The sequence below is a fragment of the Crocodylus siamensis genome, chromosome 4 (assembly GCF_052110815.1).
Source record: "Crocodylus siamensis isolate JL-2025a chromosome 4, ASM5211081v1, whole genome shotgun sequence".
Lineage (NCBI taxonomy): Eukaryota > Metazoa > Chordata > Crocodylia > Crocodylidae > Crocodylus > Crocodylus siamensis.
In genome coordinates, this window is record NC_143398.1 from 73,877,109 (window position 1) to 73,899,804 (window position 22,696).

Genomic DNA, 22,696 nt, shown 5'->3' on the forward strand with positions numbered 1-22,696 from the left:
CCTTTTTCCCTCCAGTGCATATGTATATTTAGGAGGAAAAAGGTGGTTAGGTTTGTCCATGGTAAGAGAAATCTTAACATGTTAAAAGGTCTAAAAGAATAGTAATAAAATTAATGCTTTCTTTCTTCAAGCTTTTTCTACAATCTGAACATTACTATGTGCACACCTACATCTGTGTACTTTGGTGTTATACTCTAGCACTCCTGGTGTTAGCTATACATTCTCTCTTATTAGATTTTACTAAAAATGTAAAATAAAATGCTGATGGCAACAATTTCAGTTTCATAGTAATTTACTTTTTATTATCTAAGTTTGAAACAGACATATCAACAACATTTGAGAGGACATGGTGTGCACTGTTGATTAGGAGTGGTAGACTGAGGACTATACTTTGTCAGTCTCTGGTAAAGGAAATATTTTTGCAAAATCCCTTCTCTCTACCTTCCATAAGTCTTCTAGCAACCCACTGTTAATTAGATCAAACTGATAAAAGATAAAGTTGAAAACTGCTCACACCTTATTTTAGAAATATAAAAATGCCTTAAGCTGGAAGTAGAGAGCTGCTAGTGAGCTTGGTCTTCCAAAAGAAAGGTAGCAAAATGATACTATCAAACAAACATCAGGTACAGAAAAAGACTGTTAAAGTTGAATATGCTAAAATAAATAATGTAGTTTTCATTTTTAAATTATTTTAAAGAAAAGTGGTTTCAGTTCTTATAATGGAGCCCATCTGCCTGTTGTAACTTCTAAATTATTTCTAAGTTAGGAAAAGTGATTTTATACATCTCTGATGGTTCCTTACAGATGTGGATCCTGCAACAGTTTGCAAATTAAAAAGGAGACAATGTCAGTATGTAGATTATATTTCCTTCTCAGAAACATGGATTTCAATGTCTGGGACTGTGTTTACCGTTGTAGAACAGAATGAATGTACAATAGCTACTGTGTTTACCTACATATTTGGGTATAAACATTTGACTGATTTCTCATTAAAAAGACTGAAAATAGTTTAAGGACACGTGGATGAAAATTTATATAACTTCTGCTCTAGAAAATTCAGTTAGAAAGAGCTGTGCAATGCCCATATATCAATAATTTACATTTATAGGAATAACTGAAATATGGTCTGAGACAGTCTTTTTCAAGATTAGATTTCATAGATTTCATAGACATCAGGGCTGGAAGGGACCTCGGGAGATCATTGAGTCCAGCCAGATGTTAAACAAGTGCATTGTTAGAAAGCCAAATGCTTGATGAGAATTCTGATATTATAAAATCCTTAGTCTGTCTGTCTGTCTGTAACACTTTATTTGCACTCTGATTGATTGTCTTGGCAGCCAATCAAAGTGCTCTGCACAGACAGAGACATACGGTGGAGTGCCACCATGACAGCTGGGACTGAGGAGCCAGAGCAGAAAGGCAAGGCCAGCGCTGCTGGCCTCGCCTCCTTGCCCTGCTCCTTGGAGGCAGAGAGGGACAGTGGGGACCAGAGAGCTGCCATGATGGAGGAGATGGAGTGGGGGGGGCAGTGCAGGCTTCACCCCTCCCCCCACGGCCCTGCTCCTTGGAGGCAGTGGCAGTGCAGGGTGCCGGCAGCACAGCACTGGCCTTGCCTCCCAACACGGAGTGCTGCTATAACAGTGGGGGCAGCAGTGCCCCCACCAGCCCTGCTCCTTGGAGCCAGGGGCCAGAGCAGTCCCGCTCAACAACCAGCAGGGAGTGGGAGGCTGTGAGGAAGAGGGGAGGGATGGGAGCAGAAAGGGGAGGGGGGGTTACTGGTGGCACCCGAAGCAGTGGGGGGAAACTGGTCCTGAAACAAAGGGCAGGAAGGAGCCTGGGCCTGAAGTGGCGGGCAGGAAAGGTAGGGAGTGGGCCCAGACCCGAGGCAGTGGGGGAAGGGGAGAGGGGGAGAAGCTGGACCCTGACACGAGGCAGTGTGGGGGGGGAGTGACACAGGCCTCTGTCCCTGTCTGCCCCCCTGGTCATGCTTGATGGGCAACTTGCTAGTCCTTTATAAAAGGTTAATATTACAAAAAAAAATTGAGAGTGCTAGCAGATCTGAATGCCTCAGGTGATTTAATTAAAACCCTCGAGGCTTCTTTTTTGATACTGAGGTCTTCTGTAAGAAGAGAATAACATCATTTCCTCTTTACCTTTATCTCAGACTACAAGTAAGAGGGGATTAGAGGGAGGAATTAGAGACAGGCAAAATCTAGTGTGGATCAGCATGGCCATATCCTGATAAATGTTTAGACAGGAATATTGTGCCTTATAGTAAAAGGTGTGGGTCTTCATTTTTCCTTGTTTAATATAAGTAGTGTGACACAGAGAGCTATAAAATAATTTAAACAAAAAGTTACAAGACACAACAACTCCACGTTTGCTTTAAAAAAAATTGGGACTGGGATCTCTATAGCTATTTGATAGAATTTGCTTAAAATTATTTGACAGAAGTAGTATACTTAGGTTTGGGTGAATATGGCATGGTCCCCAAAGGTTGACTTAGATGGGCATGCAAGAATGGTGGTACCCTCTGTGCTGTGGTGGCAGCAGCAACAGTGGGGTGTAGGGATTTTCTAGCTCCCACACAATGCAGCTGCTTCTCTTGTCACTGGAATTCCTGGTATCCATTGCCATAGATGGCTACAGCAGTAGCTGTAGTAGAGGTCTGGAAATCTCTAGCCCAGGGTGCAGACTGTACTAGTTATGCCTGTGGTTGGTGCATGAAACTCTGGAGGAAGTCACTCATCATGTGCTGTGTAGTAGGTTTGTCATTACTTCACATAGGGACAATAGAAATTTAAGGGAATGGAAACAAAGAACATAGAATCTTTAACACTTCTAGAACAACTGTAGCAGGAGGACAAAGTTTCTTGTATACAATCCTTCAAAGCACTGTCTATCCCTGATTTTCTATTCTTGTCTCTGTTCTGCTTCCTGACTCCTCTGAATCAACAGGTTTGCCAATCTGCATTTCCTGTTTGTCTTTTTCTCTCATGATCTTCATGATATGCTCTTCTTTGTGGATCCTTTTGTCTGGAATCATTACCTGCTCCTCCTCTTCCAGAAGATGCAAGTCCTCAACAGTTAATGCAGGCAATTTGTTGAATAACTGGGCAGCCAGGCAGAATGGATATGTATTTATGCAAAGAAAAAATTCTATTGTGGATGTAAAAAGTGTGTACATATAGTGCTGATATCCTATCATCTATCTTTTTAATTGCTCATGGTTTTTAGGTTGTAGTGTTTTAAGAGGAGAAAATATATTTTTATATTCAGTGTCTAGTGCATAGCTTAAATTATAACCGTGAATAAAAGGATCATATTATTAATATATATTAATGGGAAGAATGGAGCTGGAAAATCTGAAATAGGGCTGCAAAGAAATAGATTTAATCCTCTTTTCTTCCATTCAGGAGGGAAGTCTACAGCCCTATTTCAGATTTTCCAGCTCCATATCAGCAATATATGTACACATTTTTTACAGCTCCACTGAGGCAGAAAAAGATCTTGGAGTCACTATTGACTCAGGACGAACATGAGTTGTCAATGTGATGAAGCATTTGGCAGAGCCAATCACACCTTGTCACGCATTCGTAGTTGCTTCACAAACAGGTCCAGGGAAGTGATTCTCCCCCTCTATGCAGCACTAGTCAAACTGCAGCTGGAGTATTGTGTCCAGTTCTGGATGCCACAGTTCAAGCAGGATGCAGACAACCTGGAGAGGGTCCAAAGAAGGACCACTCGCCTGATTAGAGGCCTGCAGGGAAGGCCCTATGAGGAATGGCGTAGGGACCTTAACCTCTTCAGCCTCTCCAAGAGAAAGCTGAGAGGGGACCTTGTGGTGGCATACAAATTCATAAGGGGAGAGAAACATGAAGTAAGCAACAATCTGTTCACCAGGGCATCCCCTGGAATGACAAGGAACAATGGCCATAAGCTACTAGAGAGAAGGTTTAGGCTGGACATTAGGAGAAAGTTCTTCATGGTCAAGGTTGCTAGAATCTGGAATGGTGTCCCAAGGGAGGTGATGCTTACCCCATCCTTGGGAGTCTTCGAGAGGAGACTGGACAGGCACCTGGCTGGGATCACATGACCCCGGGGTTGGTGACTCTTTTCTTGCCTGCCAGGGGCAGGGGGTTGGACTAGATGACCCACTGAGGTCCCTTCTGACTCTACGAATCTATGATTTGGCTCAAACCGGTTTATGCAATGTCTGTCCCAGACCCCTTGCTGGTTTAAGATAAACCAGACACCCCCAGCATCTCTGTATGCTCCCTGGCTGGGCAGGTCTCTCTGCTCCACAACAGAGCTGGCCCTCTGCTCCCTGGCTGCAGGTTGGCAGAGACTTGCAGACAGAGCAGTGTCTGCCTGGCTTGTCCCTGCTAAATAGGGATTAGTCCCCCCTCCCCTCTGCCTTATGTAGACATCTCAGCATTAACTAGCAGACCACATGCTGGCTACAGTCCATGCTGTGGGAGACTACCAAGGCAGACAGGCTTTTTGGAGCTAATCAACAAGTAGCTTCCTAGGAAAAGCTGTTTAAGAAGAGTGGTTTGTTCCCTGTTCCCCCCCACCACTCCCTGCTAAGCAGGAATTCCCCCCTCCCCTCTGCCTTGCCAAGTGGTCTCTGTGTATTAGCCAGCAGACCACATGCTGTCTACAGTCTGTGCTGAATCAACAGGTAGAATTAACAGATAGCTGGTAATGTCCCTCTGTTATTTTCTTAATGGGGTGATAAACACAGAGTTCGGGGGTGATAAACACTGTTTAATTGTTTAATTCCCTGCTGGGCTAATAAATTCCCTGCTGCATTCCCCCAGCTCAGTTCTGTACAAGGGAAGGGAGGGCTGCTTTAGCAGATCTCCTCTCCCCCACTGTCCCGTCCCCCCCCAGATTCTAGCCTGAGCCACTGCAAATGTGTGCCTGCATGTCTGTGCAGTTACAATGCGATTTAACGTAGCCAAGTGAAACTAACCTGCAAAGAGTGAATCAATTGGTCAGGCTTTTTAAATGTCTCTCCCTAGCCACTGAAGCTCACTGCATTGTTTCTGAGACTGCCTTGTCTCTGCTAATAGCCTTGTAATTGTCAGGACCTCATCAGTGTCAAGGCTGTTAGAACACATTACTCACTGTGGTTGATTTTGACTGAAAGGGTTTATTGCCTTAGGCTTCATGTCAGGGAGTTTTCTGATTACCAGACATGCCCACAATATGTAGCATGAACTGTAACAAAGTAATCAAGCACTATATGTATAATGTGTGTTAATAAGTGTATGCACCTCTTCCCACACCGTGTGTGTGTGTGAATTAAAACGTAATTGTGCTGTTTTCACTTCTTTGTATTTTTATGTTTTTATTTATTTTATTTATTTATATTACAGAAATAAGGAATGGAAATTTGAAAGCCATTTTAGGGCTGTTTTTTAGTTTGTCTCGCTACAAACAGCAGCAGCATCATCAGCAACAATACTACCAGTCTTTGGTAGAGCTACAACAGCAAGTCTCTCATTCTTCACCTCCAGGTGAAATCAGCCATTCGAAAACACAGCAAGATATGCAGTCCAGGTAGGCCATTTTTCTGTGTGTCTAGTTCAAATGAGGTTATAAACTACTCTGTTTTGATGAAATATTTAGAGGTCTCAAAGAGCCTTCTGCTGCTATATCTAACTACTTCTAGCATTTTCTTAGTTACTACTTTGACATGTTTTTGCAAATAGTAGATGTTTTAAGTACATTGGTATGTTATAGTCTTTATTCATTGAGAGCAGAGTTTGGGTAAATATTTGGAATTTTAAATGGTACTTTGACTTTGTGCACTTTTATTTTCACCTTCTGCAAATGTTCTAGGAATTCTTTTTACTACCCGGGTATTATCAGAAATAGTATATTATAAATAGTGATTAGAAAATAAACCTGGGGGAAAAATAATTAAATTTGTACAGAGGTGTATAACATCAACATTCTCTACTCTGAAGAAAGAAACAATGTGAATCAAAAACAGCTTTCACCCCTTAAATTTAATATCCTGGCTAGTTATAATGAACCTCATTCACATGCCCAGCCCAGTCCCACATCTGAAGTGAGTAATTTCAAATAATAAAGACATAATAAACTATGGGAAGATACTTCACAATAAATAAACTCTTTCCGGTCTCCCCCATTATTTCCCTTGAATTATTCACTTCAATTGGAGTTGTTTAAAAAAAAATGTGGAAAGGGCCTGGCCTGAAGGTTTTTCACACTGTTTTCCTTTAGTGTTTGATTTAAGTGTTAACTGTTGAAACGTATTGAATTTATAGTGGATTTTTTGAGCTCTTGCATTCCATTTGTTTCACAGTGAAGCAAATAAAAGGTTATGAAAAATATGGGCCATGATAGAAGAACCAGATCTAAAACACAAATATCTCCCTTATTTGAAATGACATTAACAATATTGACTTTATTAGGAAAAAATAAATGGAAATACAGTCAATATAAAGACGTATATGCACTTGTATAGCTCCATTTGAACTTCAGAATAAAGCTTTATTTATATTTATAGTTTTCTTTTATGGGAGATTTTTTGGTTTTTTTAACAAAATACCTACTTAATTTATGAAAACAAGCATGTTAATGTGTTTATTCAACAATATATATGAGGAGAATAACATTGGAATCCACTAGGGTTTCCACCCATCCTTAATTGGGTGGGACAATCCCAGCATGGGGACATTAAGAAGCATGACTCTGGGACAACAATTAGTTCCAGATTCACAGTATCGTGCAGGGTTCATAAAATGGTGGGTTTCCCCTTGCAGGCTGGCAGTGTTTCAGCCTGCAAGGAGCTGCTTGGGGCTGCTAGGAGCAGGATGCAAGGGGCGCCATGTGCATGTGCATGCCTGCACACATACACATGGCCAAGATTGCAGCCAGGCAGTGTGGAGAGCAGCTTTCTGCAGGTAAGTCTATGTGGGGAAGGGGGCATTAAGAGGAAGTGGGAGGGCAGATTAAGGCCCCCACAGTGAGGAGGGAGTGGGGCAGGGGCTGGGCCTGGGGGCACTTTCTAGTCATGGGGCTAGGGCCTTGGGTGTGGAGCAGGATGGAGCTAGGGAGTACAGGGAAGGTGTGGCTCCCAACTTCTGTGTGCACCCCCCAGAGGGTATGGTGGCTGCACCCCCCTCCCAGATTTGTGAGCAGGGTGGGGGTGGATGCAGGCTGCATGCTGCAACCTCAGGGCTCCACCCCTGCTGCCCTCCCTCTGGGGGCCCTGTGCTGGCCATGCCACCATGAGAAGCCAACCCCTGCCCACCCGGCAGCAGTGGGGGCAGTAGTGAAATGGAGTTGTGTCCCCCATTGCTGCTGGGTGGACAACAGGTGTGTAACCACCATGAGCTCCCAGGGGAAAGGCATATGCCCTGCTTTTCCATTTTGAAAAGGTGGTCACCCTTGAATCCACTAAAAAGGATTTTGCTGCTTGTTTTTGTTTACATTTAAAAATTGTTAAACTTTTGTTCCATTTGCATCACTACTTAGAATAATGTATTTCTTCCCCTGTTGAGTAAATGTTTTCTGTTTCAGGCCAATGGAAATCTTCACCTTAACACTGTAAATGTTGTTATTAAAAAATGAAAGTAGTGTTTGTGGTATAACTATTGTATCTTATTTATTATGATAAGGAAATGCAGGTATATAATTGGTTAGACCTGCTTTAGGTATCAAAGTGTTGAAAACATTGTTTTTTTCTTTGTTGCCTTCCTTTGAAAATTAAATTTTAGTTTGGAGCTTTAAAAAACCCAAAAACCTCAGTAAAAACACAGAACACAGAAAATTATGCTCCTCACCCTGAAAGAAGCTGTTACCTCAGTTCCCACAGCAATATGCAAATAGATATTTAAAAAAGAAGACTTTTAAAATTTCTGGTTCACCTTCTACTGTTACCAAGGTTCCTCATGTAGTCAACTGTAGTCAGAGTTCTAATGCAGGAGTGCTCAACCCTGGATCTGTGGACCCATGGAATCCAGCCTCCAGGACTCCTTCTAGTTTGGGAAACTTGGCAGTAAGAAGTGATCTCAATTAACACTGCTACCCCTCCCCAACTACCAAATTTCTAAGCTCCATGTGGCTATATCAGGCAGGGTTGGGCCATTGTCATGTGGCTGTATCGGTCTTAGGCCATTGTTGCATTGCCGCATTGGGCCTGGTCTATTTCTGCCTCGCATACCAGATCAGGCCCATGGACAGACCTGGATCCTCCCATCTGGCCTGCGGGGCAAAGAGATTGGGTACCACAGCTCTAATTCATAGGACGTATATAGTCAGTTAAATGAAAACAATCTTAGTTTTTCAGTTCACTGTACACCTTATTTAAAATAACAGGACTTGAAGACTTTCTTCAAAAATAGATGCCAAGGATAGAAGGAAAGATTTAATCTCTCGTCCACTTCACTACCACTTTGTCTAGTAGTGACTAGTTGTGATTGATTTAGAAATCTATAAGGAAAACAGTGTAATTTAATAAGGATATGAAAGACAGTTATTGCACAATGTTCTTTCAGGTCTTTTCTCTTAAGAAAAGCAGACAAAAGAAGAGTTAATTTAAAAAACATTTTGCTTTCAGTGGTAGCCTTCCAGGATCTCATAGTCACTTGACCCATTTGGCTCCCTGCAGTCTCCTCTTGATTAATGCAGTCTGAAAATCCTTTTTTTATTCCCTGGAGTATCGAATATTTGCCTGGATCCTGCATAGCCACCATTATCAGCTAAAGATCTACTTCCTACTGAAGCCTACAAACATAAAATAAAAAATAGCTTAGGGGAAGCAGGAAGAATGTAAAGTGCTACCTGAGTTGAATCCTGGTTATTTTTTAGAAGTTTCGGTATACAGATTAAATTCTTCACTTCAGGTTAATATAAAAAGTAGTTCAGTGTTTGTGTAGTTAGTAGGTCTCTTATATTGGTACAGACCCATAAAAAGCCTAAGGCTGAATTGATTCAGTCTTTTCAGGTTAGTCTAAACTGCACAGATTAAATTGAAACAGAAGTGAACAGATATTTACCTTTCATTCGGGAAATGCAGACACATGAGCTATGCATTTGCTTCCTCTTCCTGCTGTCCCCAAGGTCTCTGGGATTTGTGGTCCAAAATTATAGCAGCAGGACTTTGCAGGGTTGCTCATCACTTCCTCTTCCTACTTACAGGTACCTCTGGGATTTGTAGCCCACAGTCACAACCAGTAGTAGGTTTGAGCAGGGGAAGGGGTTTTTAACCCCTGGCCCCAAACTCCAGCTGGGGTTTTCCTGGGGGGGCAATCTGTCCCCCCATATCCACCCGCAGACTGGGCTGCATCCCCAGCTGGGTTTGCCCCACCCACATCCTTGTTACTGAGCCCTCACCGCTCCAGCTAGAGAGTAGAGTGGGGCCAGACCTGCTCTCTGGAGCACACAGCATAGCCCAGCCCAGGGCTGGAAAGCATGCTGGGATGCTGGAGGACTGTGATTTAACTTGAACCAGGAAGGGGTCTGGGACAGAAGTTTCATAAACTAGTTTGACCCAAATCAGTTTAATTAATCATTCTTTCCAAATGAGTGGTCTCTGCTTCCTTTAGGGTCCTGTTTCTAGGGTTTAAATGGCCTACATCTATTCAGACTTGGCTCCTGAATTTTCCTATGTTTCCACTGAAAGATTATTAAATCTGCATAATTTCTTCAATGGAAATCAGAAAGGTGTTATTTTATGCAAACTTGTAGAAGCAGGGTCTATTTCCCCATGAGATTACCATCTTGCACCTGGGGAAGAATAAATTGGCTCTTTGTATTTCACAGTGTAGGTCTCAGGGATTGAGTCAGGGACATATGGTTTTCATAGATTTCATAGATATTAGGGGCTAATTAGTATGCGCTGGAACAGAGCTCTGTCACATGTATAGACACCCATAGTTTGTAAGGTGTAACTCTACCTTGCCTTCTGCCTGACTAAGGACTCTTTCAAACTTTACCCACTATGGGCACTTGTACATGTGACAGGGGTTTAGCCCCCTAATTTGAAGTGATGGATTTATAATTGTGATGATTAAAAACCCACCATGTCAATTTAGGAGCTTCCATCAATGTTACAGTGAGGGGGGGGGGCAATCCTTTTTTGTTTGTTTGTTTGTTTTTGGTTTTTTTGCAGAGTCTTCCATGGCCAGAGGCCAAGCTGCTGGTGGGCCAAGCAACCCCTGAGTTGCGGGGGGGCCCTGGTTCTTCCCTCCATGGTGGTGGCATCTCCTGGGACTGCCCATGTGGGCTGCTAGTGGGCCGGATGCTGCCCAAACTCAGGTTCAGGGAACAGTTGGATCAGGCTGGTGCTGCCTCTGAGTTGAAGCAGTGCTTGCCCAGGCAGCCCCGGGGGGGCACCACCACTATGGAGGGAAGGACGAGTGCCCTCTGCAGCTCAGAGCCTGCCAGCAGCTTACCCACCAGCCATGGGAGAGTTAGGCAGACTCCGCAGAAAAAAAAGGATCAAGTCTATTGCTGCTATTTTTTCCTTTTCTCTGATGGAGCCTACCTGTGCAACCTGCTGGTAGGCTGAGCAGCTCTTGAGCTGTGGGGGGCCCTGGTCCTTCATTCCATGGCAGCAATACCACCCCCCCAGCCTACTCATGTGGGTGCTAGTGGGCTGGGGCTGCCCCAACTTTAGAGGCAGCACCCCACTGGATCCAACTCTTCCTGAAGTTCACCCATTGGAAGCCTGCTGGATGCTGCTCCCCGAGCAGGCTTGGGGAATAGTTGGATCTGGTGGAGTGCTGTCTCTGAGCTGGGGCAGCCCCTGGCCCACTAGCACCACACCTGGGAGGCCCTGGGGTATGCAGCTTCTATGGAGGGAAGGACTGGGGCCTCCCACAGCTCAGGGGCCATTTGGCCCATCAGCAGCTCACCTCCTGGCTATGAGAGATGTGGGCAGGCTTTGCCAAAAAGAAAAAAGATTAAAAAAAAGATAGGGTCCCTTGCCACTTCTGCCATCAGCCCACCTCTCCCAGGGTGGGGGCGAGTTGTCAAAATGCTGCAGTGTTACAGATAGCTACATTGCAAACTAAACTACCTGTGGATGTGGTTTAGTTTGGAATGTAACAAACACATTTAAATAGCAACAACGCCCCCCCATGCAGCGTGCAAAAATGGGCAATTTTTATCATGTGTAGAAGCACCTTATAGCTCTAATCTATGGCACACAAAGGAGCACGAGCTTGTGCAGAGTAGCCACAGAGACCTTAGCTGTTAAATTCCAGTGAGAATCTCTTGAGCATGTGCAAACCACATTCGTTTAAATGTTTATAAATTAGGTGGATTTTCACAAGGAAGGCAAAAAGGTTTAGTCATCTAATGAAGCTAGTGAAGAGACTCCTACTGATTTCAGTGGGATCAGACTGTGACAGTTTTGCATTCTTGTTCACCCAATACTTCCATTAAATTCACTGCAAGTTTGGAGTGTACAAGCCTGGGCTCAGGGCTTGGGTGTTGCTGGGCAGGTGGGAATGTTCATATTCCTGCTTGTAACTCATGTATTTACATTGTTCTGACTGATCTCTTTTAAAAAAGATACTTAAAACTCATTCATGACTGAGGATAATTGGTCCATGAAATTTAAAATGTAAAATCACCTTGTCCTGTTAATTTTTTCATGTTATCAGGTGTAATTATTATTCTCTAATAATCTATTATTGGTCAAATGGTTCAGTTCCTTTGGTATTGCTAATCCTAATTGAGATGCTTCTTATGTTGTTATAAGATTTGTGGATATTATTTGATAATTTCTTGTTTAACCTACCTTTTATTCGCTTAACAGTTCCCTCGTTAGTAGATATTTAATACTCTAAAACAATCTATAAGTTAGAAAAATTGCATCTTATTTGTGGCAACAGAATGGCCATATTTAAAATATTTTTCTTCTATAGCAACTGTAACACATGTTCCTTTAAATTCATTTGGTCCATTGGTTCTTTTTCATACTGGGAAAAATTCCCATTATTTTCTGGTAGGAGGTACAAGACCAGCCCTGAATGTGACAAAAGGAGGATAACCAATTTGATAGTGCATATTTGAATGGCACGTTTATCTTTATTCTGTGGGTTATCTCTTATATCATGATGTATATAACCTATCACGTGCATTATAAATGTGGGTTGAATTGGTAGAAAGACATCCTCCTTCTCTTAAATCTGTTTTGTTTAAACAACAATGTACAGTACTAACTTGAGACTAACGTGAGTCTGTGATTATTGAGAAATATATGTTCTACCTTTTAAATGCATTCTATATGTGTGGATGTGTGTGTGTAACAGAATAAAATACTCTAGAAAAGTGATCAGCTTCTATATACTTTTCTCTAAAGTTGATATAAGCACTAAATTTCATTTAGAAGTTTTAAACCTACATTTCTCTATTATTTAAATTATTTATTAATGTTTCTTCTTTTGGCTGGGATTATGCTCCTTTTTAGTGGAGTAGGGTCCAGTAATACTTTCTTTCCCCTATACCACTCATTTGATAATACTCAGAGTACTTGAGCATTGCTATACATGTGCATTTTGATTATAATGTACCTCATGCTGGTGCATACAACATAATTTGGTTTTAAAAATAGATTGCTGTTGAATTAATTTATTTTTAAAAATCAATCTATGGACAGTGTTTGGAGAAGAAGCATTTTAAGTCAAGTCATCGCAATAGTGCTAAGACATTTTTGTATGAACTTCAATATGACATAACACAGGTTAGCAAGAATGTTAATTTTCTTGCGGGATAAAGATTGCCTTGTGTCCTCTTGGTTTACTGTAAGGTGGTAGGAAACCTTACAGGTCAAGGGATGTAATTACTCCCTTCTATTGAGCACTGGTGAGGTCACATCTAGAGTACTATGTTTAGTTTTGCCCTCCCCCCCCGCCCCCGAAATGATGTGGACAAATTGGAGAGAGTCCAGCAGAGGTTGACAAAAATGATGAGGGGGCTGGGGCACATGACTTATGAGGAAAGACTGAGGGAAGTGAGCTTATTTAGTTTAGAGAAGAGGAGACTGAGAGGGGATTTACTAGCAGCCTTCAACTGCCAGAAGAGGTATTCCATAGAGGATGGAACTAGACTGTTCTCAGTGGTGATAGATGATAGAACAAGGAGCAACAGTCTCAAGTTGCACCACCCTTCCTACATGGTGGAAGCTCCTGCCCAGACCCCACTCCAGGAACCTGCCAGCTGGGGACCCAGGTAGTGCTTACTGCTGTGCCAGACGGGCAGTAGTGTCTCCATTTCTTCTCTCTGTCTCTCTCCCCATTCCTTTTCCCCTCCCTCCAGAATGTGATGAAACCACCCACCTGGCACAGCAGCACCTCCTACCTGAATCCACAGCTGAGTGTAGGGGCTCCTGGGCTGCTTGTATGCATGATGAGGGTTTAGTTCCCCCCAGTTGAAATAGTGGGTTTTCAATTGTGATGATTAAAACCCCACCATTTCAACTGGGGGGGGGGAGGGGGATTCTGTCACTGTTATAGCGAGGGGCCCAATCCTTTTTTTTTTTTTTTTTTTTTGGCAGAGCCTGCCCATGGCTGGGAGGTAAATTGCCAGCAGTTCTCGAGCTGTGGGGGCCCCTTGAGGCTGCCCGGGTAGGCTGCTAGCAGGCTGGGTGCTGGCTTGGAGCTGGATTAGCACCTGGCCCATTAGCAGTCCTCCTGGGTAGCCTCGGGGGTGCTGCCACTGCAGAGGGAAGGACTGAGCTCCCTGTAGCTCAGACTACACTGGCAGCTCACCCCTTGGCTGGAGGCAGGCTGTGCTGGAAAAAAAAATAGGATTGAGCACCTTGCTGCTTTTTTCTCTGCCACCGGGGCTTCCAGTGCCCTGTGCATTGTCCCTGGCGCCTGGAAATGGGCTGATTTGTCCCTGATGCAGTGGAGGAAAGCAGCAGGAGGGTGGCTGGCTATGCTGGTGGCTAGAGAAGACAGCGGGGACAGTGCATGGGGCACTAGAAACCTGCCAAGCCCGAGCTGCTTGCACCCCATGCATCATCTCTGTCACCTTCTCCAGCTGCCGGCACACTCAGCCACCCTTCTGCTGCCTCATCATGCTTCCCCAGGGTCAAACTGGGTGAGTTGGCAGCCAGAGAAGGCAGTGGGGATGGTCCACAAGGTGCTGGAAGCCCGGGAGGGCTTGGGGATGGATGTATTGCTGCAAGTTGTTAGGTTGCAAACTAAAATACATCAGGATGTATGTTCTTTTGCTACATCACAAAGTCATTTACATTGCAATATGCTGCCGCATGTGTAAAGTGTGATGAAATTAAATTGCAATATGCCTCCACGTGTGTAATGTGTAATGCAATTAAACCTCTATCAAAGGGAAATTAAACCACTAGAAAGGGCAATTTTGTCATATGTACAAGTGACCCTGGTGAACTACAGTTTTGGCTAGGTTCTGGAGGGAGGGAACAGAACAGAAGGAAGGAGGGGGAGAGAGATGGAGAGAAGAGGAAAGGAGAGGAGAGAGAAGAAGAAATGGAAAGGAGAGGAGACAGAGACAGAGATGGATATGCTCCTTGACAGGTCCCCAAAACTCATTAAGTGACCCTCCAGCTGAAATATTGTCCAGGATTAAAAAATAAAAAAGGCTGTCAAAAACCAAACCAACAAAAACCAAACACCCCCGCCTCCCCCCCACAAACTGGAGTGTCTTGGAAATCAAGGGATATGATTCTTTTGCTATTTGGCACTGGTGAAGAAGCATCCCCTAGAGTACTGTGTCCAGTATTGGGTCTTACATTTCAAGAAAGATGTAGAGAAATTGGAAAGAGTCCTGGGGAGAACAACAAAAAATGACACATGCATGGGAAACATGAGTTAATGGGGAAAGTTTGAAAGAATTAGGTCATTTAGTCTGGAGAAGAGAAGACCAAGCGGGTATTTGTTAACAGTATTCAAATACCTGAAGGGCAGTTACAGAGAGGATAGAGATGGACTTTTCTCTATGACCAAAAGGGGCAGGGCTGGAAACAGTGGCCTCAAACTGCAGCAGAGGAAATTTAGGCTGGAGATTAGGAAGCATTTTTTTTTTACTATGCAGGCAGTCAGCCATCAGAACAGACTATCTAGAGATGTTGTGGAATCTCCATCCTTGGAAATTTTCAAGAAGGGGTTGAACAGACATTTCGTTGGAGTGGCTAGTGAGGGATGATCCTGCGTTGAATAAGGGACTAACCTAGATGACCTCATGAGGACCCTTCGAGGCTCTCTTTCCTATGATCCTAAAGTTAGGCTCCTAAATCTGAATTTATCATATAAATAAGTGGTCTTAAATTAATAAATGTCAAGTACTTTTCTTTTGGCACTGTATCTTTCTCATGACAATCATAAAACATGATCCTCCTGAAACAGTAGAGAAAGCTTTAGGATGGAATGTTGAAATCAGTAGAAATTTTACCAGTGAAACAATTGGCCATTTCACTGAAGAGAGAGTCTCAATCTTTAAAAGCTAAGCCTAGTCCAGTCTTGGGAGTATTTGGACCTTGGGTTACAGAATTCTGTACATTTCAAGTTTACAGAGGCAGTGTCTCAGGCTGCAAATGGAGTGAGACGATGTACAGAAGATGATATGTCATTATTCAAAAAAATTAATTTATATAAAAAAGATCAAATACAGTCCCTCAGTATAAAGTTTAACATAATTTATGCAGCTAATTAGTGAGAAGCTATGTGATAGATAATAAGAGCTAACTCAGTGGACTGGGTGGACCTAGAGGAGTTTTCTGACCACTTTCATTCCCAAAGTTTCCTTCATTTCTGCATGACTAATCATTCAATTGGGAATACCCAGTGATGCAGAATCTTGGATAGGCCCCTCATGATTTTCTTATGATTTTGCTGCTGCTTTAAAATTTAGGGAAAAAAAATCACAGTGCTGGTGGCCTTATTAATATCTGTCAGTACAGATACATGACAAGAATGGTTATATTATACTTTTGCTAGTGGATTCCATTATCACAGCAATACATTTAAGCTTGCTACAGTAATGATCCTTCAACCACCCAGATACTAAGAGAAAACACATGTGGATGAAAGCAAAAGTTCTGTCTCATTTATGGATTAGAAACTGATTTCAGTGGGCTGTCAGCAAAATTTCAAAGAAGGGACATACTATTTTATCACGTACAGGAATGATGTGCACAGCTTGAGCTCCAGATGGATTTTGTTAACTCATTATATTAAAGGAGCACTCTGGTTTTTTTTAGAATCATAAACAAAGTTAGGTAGCTGGTTTTTAAAGGCAGATGATATATGGCCAATGCAGTGAGCTAGTTGCTTCTTCCTCAGAAGTACTAAGGAAAGAATGTTGGTCTAATAAAAGGTATCATTTTGGAACCAAGAGTTCTAGTTCTTTGTAAGGAAAGAATTTTGGACTCTCAGCTTGTTATACTGTGTTAAGTACAAACACGATAGTACAGTGGTTAGGATTATAAATTAAACAGACCCAAGCCAGAACTTGGAAATTAATATTTCAGTCTCAGTTATACCAGACTATATTCAGAGCAAAGCACATGATTTCAGTGTTCTCATAGAGTTAGACTATAATTTTAACCATAGAAGGAATTGTAACTAAGAGTAATTTATGTCCACCAGTCCTTTTAGTATCCAAACACATTCTCTGGATGCTGAAATGGCAGGGACAGACTTGAGGGTCTTCTCTCTGTCTGCCCCCAGCCTAGCCATATCATCATAGGGGAGAATCAGTGGTGTTACTCCTGCTCTCCCCACACAGGCAGACTCTCTATTCAAGCCGAGCCAAGTAGGAGAATAAAGTAGGACCTTATTCCGTCCTTGTCCTCTATAACCCTGATCAAGGGTTGTCATGATCTAATCCAAAGTAAGTGTAACTAATCCATGCTGCATTTTTTTAAATGTGCTCTGAAATTAGTAAGGAGTGTAGCAGATTGCTTAATATAAAGAGTACCCCATGAGCATGTCATGCCAATTCACCAGGATCTGCACTTGAACTTTTAGATGTTGTTTATTATTCATAAAACTATTATTAGTTTGAGATCTTCCAGCTTGAGTGCTAAAAGTCTCTCCTTGTTTCACATTGCTGCATTTGGGATTAATGAAGGCACTTGAGGTGAATGGAACTTCTGGGGGGACTCTCTGGAAGGGCTCCCTTAATTTGGGATTCACTTATCTTGGTCTAGGAAAACCTAGATGTTCATGGTTTCCAGGCATACTGGAAAGGCCAGTCAATTTATCTCAGCATTTAAGCAGGATTGAAATGACTGACAGTAGGATTTGTATGGAAAATATGTGGGCTAGGAGGCTATTTTTAGGAACTTTGTGATGTTTGCTGAGTAGTGGAGGATGTCATCTGTAAACTTACTGAGGATGCACCCATGCCATCTTCCAGATCACTGATGAAATTAAATGAAACTGGTTCCAGGACCAAACCTTGGGGCACTCTACTTGATACTGGGTGCCAACTAGACAGTTTGCAGATGACATCAAGCTGGGGAGAATAGTAGATACACGAGAGGGTAGGGCTAAGGTTCAGAGATAGCTAGACAAGTGCTTAGAAAGGATTTCTTGTGGAACTGCTACATGATTTTTTCTGGGACTGAGTTGTGGCTGATGGGTCTGTAGTTCTCCAGATTCTCCTTCTTCCCTTTCTCTAAAGAGGGGCACCATATTTGTCCTTTTCCAACCAGTTGGGACCTCTCCCAGTCTCCATGAGTTTTCAGAGATAATGTCCAGTGTCTCTGCAGTCATATTGGCCAACTCCCTCAGCAGCCTCGGGTGCATTGTGTCTGGCCTCATGGACTTGTACATGTCCAGCTTTTCCAGCTTGTCCTAACCACTGTTGTCTACTCATCTTCTCCTGAAACTGGGATCCCAGGTGCAGTAGTCTGATAGCTGAACTTGCCTGTGAAGGATGAGGTAAAAAAGGCATTAAGTATTTCAGTCTTTACTGCACCGTATGTCTTTAGGTTGTCTCCCCAGTTTAGTAAGGGTTCCATCTTTCCCTGATCTTTCTCTTGTTGCTGATATACTTAGAAAAACCCTTTTTGTTACCCTTCACATTTCTCACTAGCCACAACTCCAGATGTACTTTGGCCTTCCTGGTTTCATCTCTGCATGCAGGAGCAATACTCCCTAGTCATATGTCCAAATTTCCACTTCTTCATTTTTGGTGTTTAGCTCGTTGAAGAGTTTCCTGCTAAGCCAAGCTGGTCTTCTGCTATACTTGCTAGTCTTCCTGCACATCAGGATAGTCTGTTCCTGTACCCTTAGTAAAGTTTCTTAAAACTACATCTGGCTCTACTGGACTGTTGCCCCCCTCAGACTGGCCTCCCAGGGGATTCTGCCCATCAGTTACCTGAGTGAGTTGAAGTTCGCTTTTCTGAAGTCCAAAGTCCTTACTCTGCTGCTCTACTCCCTTCCTTTCTTCTGGATCCTGAACTCAGTCATTTAATGGTCACTGCTGTACAAGTTGCCATCTGTTTCTACATTCACCACCAATTCTTCCTTGCTTGTGAGCAGTGGATCAAGGAGAGCGTGGCCCCTAGTTGGCCTCTCCAACACTTGCCCCAGGAAGTTGTTCCCAACACTCTCCAAAAACTTCTTGGATTGCTTGTGCACTGCTCTATTGCCCTCCCAGTAGATATCAGGGTAACCCAAGTTCCCCTTGGGAACCAGGGCCCATGATGTAGAAATTTCTGCTTAAGTCTTTGAAGAAAGCCTCATTCACCTCATCCTCCTGGTTTGCTGGTCAATAACAAATGCCCACCATGACATCACCCTTGTTGTTCTCTCCTCTGACCCTAACCCAGAGACCCTCAAAGGCCTATCTTCAGTTTCATACTGGAGCTCTGAACAATCATACGGCTATTTTACATAAAGAAAAATTTCTCCTCCTTTCTCCCCTGCTTTTCCTTCCTAAATGGTTTATCCCCATCCAGAGTAGTACTCTAGTCATGTGAGCTATCCCATCAAGTCTCTGTTATTCCAAGCACATCATAGTTCCATGACTATGGGAGGGCTTCAGTTTCTACCTGCTTCTTTCCCAGGCTTCATATATTCATGTACAGACACCTGAGGTAACTAAATGATTGCCTTGCTTTCTCAGGAAGAATTAAAATGTCTCCCCTTTTGCTCCCTCCTGCTTGTGCTTCCTCTACATCACCTTCTTTCCCACTTACCTCAGTACTTTGGTCTCCATCTCTTGGTGAACCTAGGTTAAAGCCTTCCTCACTAGGTTAGCAAGCCTAACTGGAAAGGTGCTTTTTCCTCTTTTCATCATGTGGATCCCTCCCAACAATCCTTCTTCTTAGACAACATCCCATGGCCAAAGAAGCCAAAGCCCTCATGATGACAACATCTGCCCAGCCATATGTAGTTCTGCATGATGTGTCTGCTCCTGCCCAGGACCTTCCCACTGACCAGAAGGATCAAAGAGAAAACCACCTGAGCCCCTCTTCCCTTTACCCTTGCACCCAGAGGCCTGTAGTCACTTTTGGTCTGCTCAGGGTCTCCCCTGGCAGTATCATTGGTGCTATATAGATGAGCAGTGTTGGGTAGTAGTCAGAGGGGCAGATGTGGCTTGGTATTCCTTCTGTGACATCTTAGATCCAGGCTCTGGACAAGCAGCAGACCTCCCAAAACAAAAGGTCAGATCAACACATGGATGCTTCTGTTCCTATGGAAGGGAGTTGCCAACCACCACCAAGGGTGTTGTAGTGGTATCAGACCTTCCAACCCTGGGGAGGTCTGGCCTGGCCCCTTCCACTGATGCAACATGCTCCTTCCCCTCTGTTGATAGGGTTCCATATCTGTTCTCCAGCCAAACCACTGCAGGTGAGGATGAAGACTTCTGCTGGCTGTTGGAGTTCTCAAGCTTCCAGCTTCCACCTTCCTGGGAGTTCAAGTCCTCTTCCTTCTCCAGCACCACCTCTGGCAGTCCTTCCTCTGCAGTCCTAGAAGTCTCCTCCAGCTTTGTATTGATGAACTTCTCATGGCTGAGGATGCGTCAGAGCCTTGCCACCTCCTCCTGTAGGTCTCTTGCCTGCTTCTGGAGAGACACCACCAGGAGGCACTGCTCACATTGCAAGCACTCCTACACCTGACTGTTGCTGGAAGGAACCTGCAAACCACAGTTCCCATAGCACCAAACCAGCACTTGGATGGAAGCCTAAGTAATTTCATCATTTGCTACTGTTCTGTCCTTTCTCCCAATTATTATTACTTAACATTCTTAAAGGCTTACCATGCATAATAAATAATAAATCTGGAATTTTTGCATATTTTTGTGTTTCAGATACTAGTTGAAGAATTAAATGGTATACCTGGGAACTAATATGTTCAGGGGATGGGCACTCTGAAGTGCTTTGGGTGCGAGTACAAGGCAGTCAAGGGGAAAGAGACTTAACGGTGGAAGTCTACTACAGACCTCCCAACCAGGGAGAAGAGCTTGACCAGGAATTCTTGGGTCAGCTCACAGAGGTAGTGAAGGCTAAGGATGTGGTAGTCATGGGGGACCTGAACTTCCCAGACATCTGCTGGGGAGAGCAGTCAGCCAGGTCCGAACGCTCACATAGGTTCTTAGACAGAGTGCAGGACCTCCATCTAACCCAGGAGGTGCACAGCCCCACCAGGGGAGACACCTTGTTGGACCTAGTGCTGGCCACGGATGATGACCTGGTGAGGGGGCTGCGGGTGCTTGACCACCTGGGCGACAGCGATGATCGCCTGCTGGAATTCACCATCCAGCGCAAAGTGGCAAAGGCATGCAGTAAGGCAGCAGCCCTAGATTTTAGGAGGGCAAACTTCAGCAAGCTAAGGAGGATAGTTGGAGAAGCGCTGAGGTCCTGGGGGGGAGGGGAGCCAGGTGTCCGAGGAGAGTGGTCGCTTCTTAAGGAGACGATCCTCCAAGCCCAAAGGAAGGTAATCCCAACGAGGATCGAAGGGAGCAGGAAAGCACACAAGCCTCCATGGCTCACCAAAAGCATCTGGGAATGTCTCCTTGCTAAAAAGGAGGCTTACACCCAATGGAAAGAAGGGATCATCACCAGGGAGGACTATTCTGCAGTTGCTCGGGGATGTAGGGGGCTAGTTAGGAAGGCCAAGGCAGAGATGGAAGTGGGACTAGCTTCCCAGATTAAGGACAATAAGAAGTCCTTTTTTAAATATGTAGGGGGTAAAAAGAAGGTCCCGGGTAATGTGAGGCCCTTGCAGGACATGTTGGGAAATGTGGTCGTCACACCAGACGGCAAGGCTAACATGTTTAATGATTTCTTTGCCTCCATCTTCCTAAGTAGGGAGCAGAACAGCCACCTCCCTGCTGGGCCCCCCTCGGGCCCTGGGGGAGGCACACCTGGGCCAAGGGTTAGCGAGGATTTAGTTAGGGAGCTTCTGGAGGGGTTGGACGTATTCAAGTCAGCTGGTCCAGATGATCTCCACCCTAGAGTTCTAAAGGAATTGGCCAAGGTCATTGCAAGACCCCTGGCACGGCTTTACGAGCACTCATGGTGCTCTGGTGAGGTACCGGAGGACTGGAAGAGGGCCAACATGGTTCCCATTTTCAAAAAAGGCAGGAAGGAGGACCTGGAAAACTATAGGCCAGTTAGTCTTACCTCGATCCTAGGCAAGCTGTTCGAGAAAATTATTCTGGCACACATCCAGGAGGGGCCAGCAGGGGACTGCATGCTTAGGGGCAACCAACATGGGTTCATCAGTAGCAGGTCCTGTCAGACCAACCTGGTGGCCTTTTACGATCAGATCACCAGATCATTAGATGCAGGGGTAGCAGTGGACGTAGTCTTCCTGGACTTCTGGAAGGCTTTTGACACTGTCTCTCACCCCGTTCTCATAAGAAACTGGGGGGCTGTGGTGTAGACACCCACACAGTCAAATGGGTCGCCAACTGGCTGGAGGGCCGCACCCAGAGGGTGGTAGTGGATGGGTCCTTCTCAACCTGGAAGGACGTGGGCAGTGGGGTTCCGCAGGGCTTGGTCCTTGGGCCCGCACTGTTCAACATCTTCATCAGCGATTTGGACGAGGGGGTAAAAAGCACCCTGTTCAAATTTGCTGATGACACTAAGATGTGGGGGGACGTGGTCACACTGGAAGGAAGCAACAGGCTACAATCAGACCTAGACAGGTTACAAGGGTGGGCGGATGAGAATAGGATGGGTTTCAACACAGACAAGTGCAAGGTGATGCACCTCGGGAGGAACAACCGGCACCATACCTACAGGTTAGGGAACTCCCCTCTTGTCAGCACGGAGACGGAAAAGGATCTTGGGGTCGTCATTGACTCCAAGATGAACATGGGTCGGCAGTGTGGGGAGGCAGTTAGGAAGGCCAACCACACCTTGTCATGCATCCACAGATGCATCTCGAGCAGGTCCAAAGAGGTGGTCCTCCCCCTCTATGCGGCACTGGTCAGGCCGCAGTTGGAGTACTGCGTCCAGTTCTGGGCGCCACACTTCAAAAGGGATGCGGACAGCATGGAGAGGGTCCAGAGGAGGGCCACTCGCATGATCAGGGGACAGCAGGGCAGGCCCTATGAGGAGAGGCTATGGGACCTGAACCTGTTCAGCCTCCAAAAGAGAAGGCTGGGGGAGGATCTCGTGGCCTGTTATAAACTAGTCAGGGGGGATTAGCAGGCATTGCGGGAGTCACTGTTCCCCTGAGCACCGCCAGGAGTGACCAGGAAT

At 44.5% G+C, this 22,696-nt stretch overlaps 1 protein-coding gene across 6 annotated transcripts in view; it reads left to right on the forward strand.

Moving 5' to 3' along the window:
* The window catches only part of NAV3 (neuron navigator 3), an 890,338-nt gene that overhangs the window by 661,846 nt on the left and 205,796 nt on the right, over positions 1-22,696 (forward strand). For all 6 annotated transcript variants that reach the window (XM_090042583.1, XM_090042584.1, XM_090042579.1 and 3 more), the window contains one exon: positions 5,385-5,568. In XM_090042583.1, coding sequence (XP_089898709.1) covers positions 5,385-5,568 — 184 coding nt within the window. The remainder of the gene's footprint in view (positions 1-5,384; positions 5,569-22,696) is intronic.